The 12,491-nt window shown below is 42.6% G+C and overlaps 1 protein-coding gene across 1 annotated transcript in view; it reads right to left on the minus strand.

The window, feature by feature from the left end:
* The window catches only part of tmem67 (transmembrane protein 67), a 219,944-nt gene that overhangs the window by 201,368 nt on the left and 6,085 nt on the right, over positions 1–12,491 (minus strand). Inside the window, exon 3 of the mRNA XM_067979343.1 lies at positions 779–875. Coding sequence (XP_067835444.1) covers positions 779–875 — 97 coding nt within the window. The remainder of the gene's footprint in view (positions 1–778; positions 876–12,491) is intronic.

Raw genomic sequence — 12,491 nt, forward strand, 5'->3', positions numbered from 1 at the left:
GCCCACAATCAGGGGTGTTGAGGAACAGGCTGGAGTAGGCCAGAACATTCCCAACCATGGAATCATTTCTCCATTTTCCATAAATCTGCCTCACAGCTTGATGCTGGACCTCACACATGGACTGAAGGAAGTTCTCCCACTACTTGCCTAGAAATTCCAAACAATGAAGGAGAATTGTTTGGAAAGTCATCTAATATGCCACAAGCTTAAACTGAAATGGAACTGAATTGCTTTGTAGCAGATCACTGAAAGAGCAAACTGGGTTAACTTGTATTCCATTCTATTCTTCTTCCTTGTAGGGACGTACATTGACCTTATTCAGTTGAATCTAAGAATTCGCTGTGTACGGTAATACAGTATTCAAGAGTTCGAGGTGAAATTAGTTTGACCAGTCACAAAAGTAATGTGTTGGAGACAACAACACAAAGACTGCCCAAAATATAGTACAAATTGGCAGCCCAACTCATGTCTAAATGTGTGGGAACTAGAAAATTCACAGTAGTGCAGAACAAGGTCTTTTTTTTAGGCCGACATTGTTGCTTCACAATTCCTCCAATCCTATAGAATGTGACTAGGGAGTGCTTGTGCCAACACTGGGCTCTTAGAACTGCTGGGGTTCTACTTCACAACAATGAGAAGTCCCAACTTCATTAGCACAACATTCCGCAACTTGTTTCTTTTTAAAAAAAAGTAAATCTTGTTTTAGTTCACAATGGTAGCATATATTAGCATTTGTGCAAAACATCTCTGACTCACAGCACCACTGTGAAGTACATACCCAGAATGTGTCCTGTTGGACACTGACATTTTCCATGATTATCTATAACGGCACCTGAAGAACATTTAATACAGCTCCATCCATCTTGGGTGACTGCCTTGAAAACAAGGAATTATAAGCAAATATGATTTTAAAATTACACAACAATGGTGGAAAAATATGGTCAAACAACAGTGAAAGTGCATCAATGATGTAGATTTAAGCCATCTAGGCCCTATTCTTTAGAATTCCCTCCCTAAACCTCTCCGCTTCTCCACCTCTCTCCCCTCCTTTAAGACGCTCTTTAAAACCTACCTCTTTGACCATGCTTTTAGTCACACATCCTCATGTATACTCCTTGGTGTGAATTTTTGTCTGATTATGCTCCGGTGAAGCACCTTGTGGCGTTTAGAGGCGCTATATAAATGCAAGCTGTTGATGTTAAGAAAAATAAAATCAGAAAATATTTGCTGTAGAAAGAAAGACAAAGCCTGCATTTATATAATGCCTTTCACAACCACAAGATGACACAAAGTGCTTCAGTTAATGAAGTAATTTGAAGTATACTCACTTTTGTAATATAGGGAAGTGCGACAGGCAATTTGGGCTAATCAGGCACGGTCAACATAGATGTGCAAAGGGCAGGTTGTGTCATTTAACTGAATACAGAGGAAATCACAGGCTATATCGATAAAAGCCATGATGTGGAGATGCCGGTGATGGACTGGGGTGGACAAATGTAAGGAATCTTACAACACCAGGTTATAGTCCAACAGTTTTATTTGAAAATCACAAGCTTTCGGAGCTTACCTCCTTCGTCAGGTGAGTGAGTGAAGGGTTTTAAAATCGCATAGCATATATTAGGCTGTGATTGTCTCCCAGCCTAATATATGCTATGCGATTTTAAAACCCTTCACTCACTCACCTGACGAAGGAGGTAAGCTCCGAAAGCTTGTGATTTTCAAATAAAACTGTTGGACTATAACCTGGTGTTGTAAGATTCCTTACATATATCGATAAAGGGAATATACTGGATGTTAAATGGATCAGAATATGCCACATTAATTTTTGCATAATTAATGTCACATAGTATTAATGGGGATGTAGCCACATAGATACACAGATGGCTAGGGGACAGAAAGCAGAGTTAGGGTAAGTGGATGTTTTTAGGATTGGCGGCAAGTGGGAAGTGGTATGTCCAAGGATCTGTGCTAAGGCCCCTTGTTTTTCATTTGTATAAATGATTTTGACGGAGAGAAATAATATGTTGATGATACCAAATTAGGGGGCATGGCAAATTGTAAAGAAGAATGCAAGAATTTGCAGGAGAAGATAGACAGGTTAGTATAGAGCATACATAGATTAGTAGAGTGGGTAGATAGGTGGAGGAGCACAGTGATCTAGGGATGCAAATACGTAGATCTTCAAAGGAAATGCAGATAAAAAAATGCCATAGATGAGATTCTAGGTTTTACACATAGGGGCATTGAATATGAAAGCAAGGAAATTACATTGAATTTGTACAAGATGTTAGTGAGACCACACCTGGAGGAATGCAGGAAGTTCTGGGCACCCTATTACAGGGAAGATATTACAGCTATGGCAAGGGAATAATAAATTCTAATTTTTTTTTATTATTTATTCTCGGGATCGCTGGCAAGGCTGGAATATATTGCTCATCCCTAGTTTCCCTGAGAAGGTGGTGAAGGGCCGCCTTCTTGAGCTGTTGCAATCCATGTGGTGAAGGTATTCCAACAATGCTGCAGTCTTTAGTAACGGTTGATACAACTGAGTGGCTTGTTAGGCCACTTCAGAGGGCAGTTAAGAGTCAACCACATTGGTATGGGACTGTTACGTATAGGCCAAACTGGGTATGGACAGCAGGATTCCTTCCCTAAAGAACATTAAGAGAGGATTTAGGTAAGGGAAAGCAATCAGCGGAGACTCTATGGTTAGAATTGAGGAGTAAGAGAGGATTTAAAACTGTAATGGGAATTGTCTACAGGCCCCTTCATAGCAGCAATAAAGTGGCAGAATGTATTAATTCAGAGATTAGAGAGGCTTGCAGCAAAAGCAGTGTTGTATTAATGGGAGACATTTTAATTTTCATATAGTTTGGGAAGAGCAGAGTAGCTCAAGTCAGAAAGATAGTGAATTTCTTGAGTGCATTCAAGATAGTTTTCTGGAGCAATATGTTCTAGAACCAACAAGAGGGCAGGCCATACTAGATTTAGTAATCAGTGATGAGACAGACTTAGTTAATAATCTAACAATAAGGGAACATTTATCTAACAGAGATCATAATATGATCAAATTCAATGTTAGGTTTGAAAAGGAGAATCTTAACATAGGTACTAAGATTCTGGATTTTGGTAAAGGTAACTTTAACAGGATGAGAAAGAGACTGACGACAACAAACTGGTCAAAGCTGTTATCGGGTAAAACTAAAGATGAACAATGGGAGGGGTTCAAAAATGAGTTTAGCTTAATATGAGACCAGTATAAACCCCAAAGGGGCAAGAACTCTTCGTACCAAATAAAACAACCATGGTCGACAAGAGAGGTGAGAGATAACAAAAAACTAAAAGAGCAAATAAAAGTGCAAATAATAGTGTAGATCAAGGGGACTGGGAGAGATATAAAGGACAGCAAAAAAAGACAAAAAAGATAGTAAGAACTGCAAAAGGGAATACAAAGAAAAACTTGCAAGGGATATCAAGATTAACACAAAGGGCTAGAACTTCGGCCGTGTAGCGCCCATTGTTTTGGTGCTATGTGGCCTCTCGAATATCCAAGTTGGCGTCTGGGATGCATGCGCACGTGCGCCGGATGCCATCTTGGTAAAGGGTTTAGCGCATGTGCAGATAACGAACGCCAACAACATGTAAAGTAAGGAGAATATGCTTTCTATCAGTGTGCAACGTGATTTAAAGTGATAGACACCATTTTGGCACCTAACACTCCGCTCAACACATTGTCTTAACCATGGCCAGCTAAATATGCCTTAGAGTGCCTGGAGGACCCCCCACCAGCACTATTTAAAGGGACCATGCAGGCTTTGCAGGTTAGTTGCTGGATTATTGCTTTTGACCGCTGATGCATTTGTACCTGCTTTTGGAGGTCTCCTATACTTGAATACTAGGATGAAGAGACATGGCCTAACATTTAGAGCCAGGACTTGCAGGAGTGAAGTTAGGAAACGCTTCTACACGCAAAGCGTGGGAGAAGTTTGGAACGCTCTTCTGCAAACGGCAGTTGATGCTAGCTCAATTGTGAATTTTAAATCTGAGATTGATAGATTTCTGTGAACCAAGGGTATTAAGGGATATGGGGCTAAGGCGAGGGTATATGGAGTTAGGTCACAGATCAACCATGATCTCATTGAATGGCGGAGCAAGCTTGAGAGCTAAATGGCACTTCCACTTGCTGCCTCCTGTTACATGCCACCTTCTCCTGCAAGAAAGCAGGAAGTGTGTCGGTGAGTGTCCTGCAGGATGTCTGGGTGATATGCCTTTCATGGTTGGATAGCTGCCAGTGTGTGTGTGGCCTGTGAATTGTGGGTGGGCGGCTTGCAACAGTGGTAATGTGTGAGGGTGAGAGGAAGCATCTGATTGGAAGAGTTGAGTACTGATTGACAGGGTTTGTTGGTAGGTGGGTGATGGGGGATGTAGTGCATGGAGCAGTGGATGCGGCTGTGGTGCAGTTGGTAGGAGATGCCACTTGACAGTTGACCTCACTCACCCTGACCACTTGTTTCAAAGCATTGAACTTCTCCCTGCACTCCATCCATGTTCATGGTGCTATGTGCCTGGCATTGGCTGCATCCCCTACTGCCTCCCACTGCCTCTTGAGCATATGTCTGGAGGGTCTCTTGCCACGCCTCCCCCCCTCACCCCGTGGATATAGGATGCCCCTCCTTCCGTCCACCTCTTGCACCAAGGTCTCTAGTGCATCAGCAGAGAACCTTGGTGCATGCACTCTCGCAGGCCTGGTACAAACTCAGATCAGCAGATTGGTGAGGTCAGGCATGCAGATCGGAGTTGTGCGATTTAGTAGTGCACAACCTTTATTCAATGTTTTAAAATAACTCATCAGTTTGTAAACATAGGGACGGGACCTGCATTTGCGTTTTACGTGTGCGATGTCTGATCCGATCAGACTCTGTGTAGACCCGTATCTTATTTTTTCCAATATGAGGTACAGGCTGCCTTTAAGAGATGCATGCAATTCACTGGAGATTTGGACTCCCCCTGCTGGTGAGAAGTGCAAATGTGGTGGAATCGTCACGTCAAGGCCTCTATGCTTCTATCACGTGAGTGACTGGGCAGCATGAATGTCTCGTGCAACCTGCGACGGAACCACCGGGCGCGGGTTAATTGCGCACTGCGATGCACGCACCTGGTTCCAGGGGTTATCGAATTTAACTCCAAAACGTTTTTTAATTATATTAAAAGAAAAAGGGTAGTCAAGGGTAATGTGAGCCCTTTAAAAACAGATGCGGATAATATTGCAAATGAAAATAAGAAAATGGCAGACTTGTTGAATAATTACTTTGTGAGAGTCTTCACAGTAGAGGAAGAGGATAATATACCTGACATTCCAGGGAAACTAATAATGAATCAAGGACTGGAACTACTAAAGTTAACGTAAGCAAGAAAACAGTATTAGAAAAAATAATGGCACTAAAGACTGACAAATCCTCAGGACCTGATGGTTTCCATCCCAGAGTTTTAAAGGAAGTAAGTGAGGAAACTGCAGTTGCTTTAGCCATAATCCTTCAAAGCTCTCTCAATTCAGCAATTGTCCCTTTAGATCAGAAAATTGCAAACGTAACTCCATTATTTAAGAAAGGTGCGAGAGAGAAAGAGGAAATTATAGACGTGTTAGTCTAACATCTGTTGTGGGAAAGTTATTGGAATTTATAATTAAGGACTTGTGACTGAGTACTTAGAGGAATTTGAGCTGATTAGAGAGAGCTAACAGGGCAGGTCATGTCTAACCAACCTAACTGAATTTTTGAAGGAACTAACTGAAGTAGTAGACAGGGGAATGTCTATGGATGTAGTTTATATGGACTTCCAGAAGGCATTTGATAAGGTTTCAAATAAGAGACTGTTAGCTAAAATTAAAGCTTATGGAATTGAAGACAAATTATTGACCTGGTTAGGAGATTGGTTAGATGGTACAAGAAAAAGAGTAGGGATAACGGGAATGAACTCGAATTGGAAGGAAGTGACTAGTGGTGTCCCACAAGGATCAGTGCTGGGGCATCAACTATTCACTATATTTAATAATGACTTAGATAACACAAGAGAGAGCCATATATCCAGGATTGCCGATGACACAAAGATTGGTGGCACAGTAAGTAGTATAGACGGGTGCATAAAATTACAAAGAGACATTGATAGATTAAGTGAGTGGGCAAAACTGTGGCAGATGGATTTCGAAGCTGGTAAGTGTGAGGTCATCCATATTGGACCAAAAAAGGATAGATCCGAGTATTTTTTAAATGGTGAAAAGCTAAGAACAGTGGAGGTCCCCTATCACCATCTCTGGGTACGTCCTGTCCCACCGGCAGGTCAGACCCACTAGAGGTGGCAGCACAGTGGTATACAGTCAGGAGGGAGTGGTCCTGGGAGTCCTCAACATTGACTCCGGACCCCATGAAGTCTCATGGCATCAGGTCAAACATGGGCAAGGAAATCTCCTGCTGATTACCACTACCGCTCTCTCTCAGCTGATGAATCAGTATTCCTCCATGTTGAGCACTAGTTGGAGGAAGCCCTGAGGGTAGCAAGGGCACAGAATGTACTCTGGGTGGGGGACTTCAATATCCATCACGAAGAATGGCTCGGTAGCACCAGTACTGACCGAGCTGGCCAAGTCCCAAAGGACATGGCTGCCAGACTGGGCCTGCGGCAGGTAGTGAGAGAACCAACATGAGGGAAAAACCTACTTGATCTCCTCCTCATCAATCTACCTGTCGCAGATGCATCTGTCCATGACAGTATTGGTAGGAGTAACCATCGCACAGTCCTTGTGGAGATGAAGTCCCATCTTCACACTGAGGACACCGTCGATTGTTTTGTGTGGCACTACCACCATGCTAAATGGGATAGATTCAGAACAGATCTAGCAGCTCAAAACTGGGTATCCATGAGGCGCTGTGAGCCATCAGCAGCAGCAGAATTGTATTCCAGCAGAATCTGTATCCTCATGGCCCTCACTCTATCATTACCAACATGCCAGGGGATCAACCCTGGTTCAATGAGGCGTGTAGAAGAACATGCCAGGAGCAGCACCAGGCATACCTAAAATTGAGGTGCCAACCTGGTGAAGCTACAGCACCACACTACATGCATGCTAGACAAGGCTGAAGTGGATGATCCATCTCGGCCTCCTCCCGATATCCCCACCACCATAGAAGCCAGTCTTCAGCCAATTCGATTCACTCCATGTGATATCAAGAAATGGCTGAGTGCACTGGGTGCAGCAAAGGCTATGGGCCCCGAAAACACCGGCTTTAGTGCTGAAGACTTGTGCTCCAGAACTAGTCACACCTCTAGCCAAGCTGTTCCAGTACAGTTACAACACTGTCATCTACCCAACAATGTGGAAAATTGCCCAGGTATGTCCTGTCCACAAAAAGCAGGACAAATCCAATCCAGCCAATTACTGCCCCATCAATCTACTCTCAATGATCAACAAAGTGATGAAAGGTGTCGCCGACAGTGCTATCGGGTGGCACTTACTCACCAATAACCTGCTCACAGATGCTCAGTTTAGGTTCCACCAGGACCACTTGGCTCATTATAGCTTTGGTCCAAACATGGACAAAAGAGCTGAATTCCAGAGGTGAGAGTGACTGTCCTTGACATCAAGGCAGCATTTGACCAAGTGTGGCATCAAGGAGCCCTAGTAAAATTGAAGCCAATGGGAATCAGGGGGAAAACTCTCTAGTGGCTGGAGTCATACCTAGCACAAAGGGAGGTTGTGGTTGCTGTTGAAGGCCAATCATCTCAGCCCCAGGACATCTCTGCAGGAGTTCCTCAGGGCAGTGTTCTAGGCCCAACCATCTTCAGCTGCTTCATCAATGACCTTCCCTCCATCATAAGGTCAGAAATGAGGTTGTTCGCTGATGATTGCACAGTGTTCTGTTCCATTTGCAACCCCTCAGATAATGAAGCAGTCCGAGCCCGCATGCAGCAAGACCTGGACAACATCCAGTTTTGGGCTGATAAGTGGCAAGTAACATTTGCGCCAGACAAGTGCAAGGCAATAACAATCTCCAACTAGAGCCACCTCCCCTTGATATTCAATGGCATTACCATCACCGAATCCCCCACCATCAACATCCTGGGGTCACCATTGATCAGAAACGTAACTGGACCAGTCACATAAATACTGTGGCAGGTCAAAGGATGGGTATTCTGCGATGAGTGACTTACCTCCTGACTCTCCAAAGCCTTTCCACCATCTACAAGGCACAAGTCAGGAGTGTGATGGAATACTCTCCACTTGCCTGGATGAGTGCAGCTCCAACAACACTCAAGAAGCTCCACACCATCCAGGACAAAGCAGCCCACTTGAATGGCACCCCATCCACCCCCTAAACATTCACTCCCTTCACCACCGGCGCACCGTGGCTGCAGTGTGTACCATTTACAGGATGCACTGCAGCAACTCGCCAAGGCTTCTTCGACAGCACCTCCCAATCCCTCGACCTCTACCACCTAGAAGGACAATGGCAGCAGGCACATGGGAACACCACCACCTGCACATTCCCCTCCAAGTCTCACACCATCCTGACTTGGAAATATATTACCGCTCTTTCATCGTCGCTGAGTCAAAATCTTGGAGCTCCCTACCTAACAGCACTGTGGGAGTTCCTTCCCCGCAGCGGTTCAAGAAGGCGGCTCACCACCACCTTCTCAAGGGCAATTAGGGATGGGCAATAAATGCTGGCCTTGCCAGCGAAGCCCACATCCCATGAATGAATAAGATAAAAGGTCTAAAGCGATTTAGAGGTCCATGTACAAAGATCACTAAAATGTAGTGGTCAGGTACAAAAAATAATCAAAAAGGCTAATGGAATGTTAGCCTTTATAACTAGAGGGCTAGAATGTAACGGGGAGGAAGTTTTGCTACAGCTACACAAATCCCTGGTTAGACCACATCTGGAGTACTGTATACAGTTCTGGGCACCGCACCTTAGAAAAGATAAATTGGCCTTGGAAGGAGTGCAGCACAGATTCACCAGAATGTTACCAAGGCTCCAAGGGTTAGATTATGAGGAGAGATTACATAAACTAGGCTGATATTCCCAGAATATAGAAGGTTAAAGGGTGATTTAATTGAGGTTTTTAGGATTTTTAAAGGAATTGATAGAGTAGATAGGGAGAAACTTTTTACGCTGGTGGGTGAGTCTAAGACAAGGGGACATAACCTTAAAATCAGAGCCAGGCCATTAAGGTGAGAAGTTCGGAAAGACTTCTTCACACAAAGGGTGGTAGAAATGTGGAACTCTCTCCCACAAAAAGCAGTAGATGCTAGCTCAATTAATAATTTTAAATCTGAGATTGATAGAGTTTTGCTAGACAAGGGTATTAAGGGATATGGAGCCAAGGCGGGTGGATGGAGTTAGGATACAGATCAGCCATGATCTCATTGAACGGCGGAACAGGCTCAAGGGGCTGAATGGTCTACTTCTGTTCCTATGTTCCTATAACAGTGAACCAGTTGGGTTTTACAACAATCCGACAACTTCATGTTACTTTTACTTATGCCAACTTTTTACTTCCAAATTTTTTAAAAACTGAATCCAAATGATCAAATTGTCATGGTGGGATTTGAACTCACATTATTGGTGCAGGCCTCTGGGTTACTAGTGTAGTAACATAACTACTACACTACCGTATCCTGAAATGTTCACTACAATGATACTAGGACTAAGAAGGGAGTGACAGGTGATTTTAAACCTACAGTCCCAAAAGCTTACCACCACTGGGGATTTTCCTCGGCTCATGTCAGAGTCTGTTGTAGACTAATTGATAGAGATTGATTGCCATGATCAGTCAACAATTCCATTATTGTTGTATCATGTGAGTACCAAGATGGTGGAAGGTGAACTAGATGGACCTTGGTCTTTTTTTCATCCATCAATTCCTATGTTCCTAAGATACAGTCATGATGAAAGGCTCATTTTTTGGGGTAAAGAAAATTAAGAGGGACTCTTAACAAAGGCTTTCATAATTATAAAAAGTTTTGAGCAGGTAAATTGTAAAAGATGGTTTTCACTGGCTGGCAAATCTGTAATAAGTGGGCATAAACTCAAGATTATCAGTAGAAGAATGCATGCTTGGTTTCATTGGTCAGAACATTGAATACAGGAGTTGGGATGTCTTGTTGAAGTTGTACAAGATATTAGTAAGGCCACACTTGGAATACTGTGTACAGTTCTGGTCACCCTATTATAGAAAGGATATTATTAAACTAGAAAGAGTGCAGAAAAGATTTACTAGGATGCTACCGGGACTTGATGGTTTGACTTATAGGGAGAGGTTGGATAGACTGAGACTTTTTTCCCTTGAGAGTAGGATACTTAGGGGTGATCTTATAGCAGTCTATAAAATAATGAGGGGCATAGATAAGGTAGATAGTCAAAATCTTTTCCCAAAGGTAGGGGAGTCTATAACGAGGGGGCATAGATTTAAGGTGAGAGGGGAGAGATACAAAAGGGTCCAGAGGGGCAATTTTTTCACTCAAAGGGTGGTGAGTGTCTGGAATGAGCTGCCAGAGGCAGTAGTAGAGGCAGGTACAATTTTGTCTTTTAAAAAGCATTTGGACAGTTACATGGGTAAGATGGGTATAGAGGGATATGGGCCATGTGCAGGCAATTGGGACTAGCTTAGTGGTATAAACTGGGCGACATGGACATGTTGGGCCGAAGGGCCTGTTTCCATGTTGTAAACTTCTATGATTCTATGAATGATAAGAACATAAGAAATAGGAGCAGGAGTAGGCTTTCGGCCCCTCGAGCCTGCTCCGCCATTCAATAAGATCATGGCTGATCTTCAACCTCAGCTTCACTTTCCCGCCTGATCCCCATATCCCTTGATTCCCTTAGAGTCCAAAAATCTATTGATCTCAGTCTTGAATATACTCAACGACTGAGCATCCACAGCCCTCTGGGGTAGAAAATGATGGGGCGGTGGAAATCAGAAGATTTTTTTTCGAAGAGGACATTAGAACATGGAATGCTTTACCACAATTACCTATTTAAGCAGAGCTCATGATATCACTTAAAAGGGTATGGAATAAGCATTTCTAAAAGAATATCAAAGGATGTGGGGAAAGGATAGGAAAATGGGATTCAAGTAAATAGCTCGACTTCAAGAGTTTGCATCGGAACATGCAACAGGTCTTCCTTTGTGGTGTAATTTCTCAGAACTAGTGTACAGAAATAATGTTATGGAAAGATTATATTTCACGAGATTCATGCACACCCCTCATCTTCCAATTTTTATGCACATACTCTACTCAACACAAGATTAGGATTCAAAAGGGAAATGATGTCTGTGATGAAGATTTAAAAGTTTAGTTGTTAAGTTCCACTGATGACATGGTGGAGCAAGGCACTACCTGATATAGCATTATGCCATGCAGGTCAGAAGATTAATTCCAACTGAACAGCAGGAAAAAGAACCAGGGTTCCACCTTCTCATTTTTATCCAATGACTCTTGCTACAAAGTACAAACATGTTGATATCGGGTCTGTCGATGGTGAGGATTTGATGCATGAATAGCACACCAACACTCAAATATAAGAAATAAGAAAAAGCCAGTCCATCGAACTTAACCATCTAGTACTTCAACTCACCCAGTTAACACCCATCTATATCTTGACCTCCCCTAATGTCTGATTACACTATCTTCTCTGGTGTATCATACAAAATGTTTATCACCACATCCTTTCACAAAAGTCATTTTTTACCCATTTAAATTTATGTTGTTTTGTTCTACTCTGCTGACTATCCTTAAAGTTATATTCTGGATTCACCTTATATATGAAATTTAATACTTTACAAGTCAACCTCCTGTGGCATTGCATAGGGGGAGTCAAAATCAAGTGTAGTCCTCAGGTGAAGTGGGGTTAGAGGGAAGAGGATAAACAGACCAGGGTATGCCATCATAAAGTCTTACATATTGTTCTTATTTTAATATTTCCATTATAAATTCCTACATCCACATTTATAATGGAAACTGCCTATGTAAACTTGTCATGTTGTTATTATACCCACTGGCAGGAGGGTGTAATTAGAGTGTGACAAGTTTACACACTCTTGCACACCATTATAAATACAGACACAGGAATTTATAATGGAAAAAAATGACAGGAAGTGCACTAACAGATGTAAGATTTTTAATGCGCCAGATTTTGCTGTAGCAGGGCTTCTAACGGCCATTAACCTCACCGTTATTTTGACAGCAAAATCTGGCCCTATATATTACTACTTGATCTCCTGTGGCATTGCATACAGAGCATCAAAAGCAAGTGCAGTCTTCAGGTATGGGGGGCTAGAAGGTAGGGGGTAACTGGATCAGAGTATGCAGACATAATTCAGTCTCCATTTTAAAGTCATACATTCCTCTTTATTTTTATATATTTATATTATAAATTCCTATATTCACGTTTTTATTGGCATCTGTCAGTGTAAACATGTTAAATTGTAAT

Source organism: Heptranchias perlo, chromosome 3 (genome assembly GCF_035084215.1).
Source record: "Heptranchias perlo isolate sHepPer1 chromosome 3, sHepPer1.hap1, whole genome shotgun sequence".
In the NCBI taxonomy this organism is placed as follows: domain Eukaryota; kingdom Metazoa; phylum Chordata; class Chondrichthyes; order Hexanchiformes; family Hexanchidae; genus Heptranchias; species Heptranchias perlo.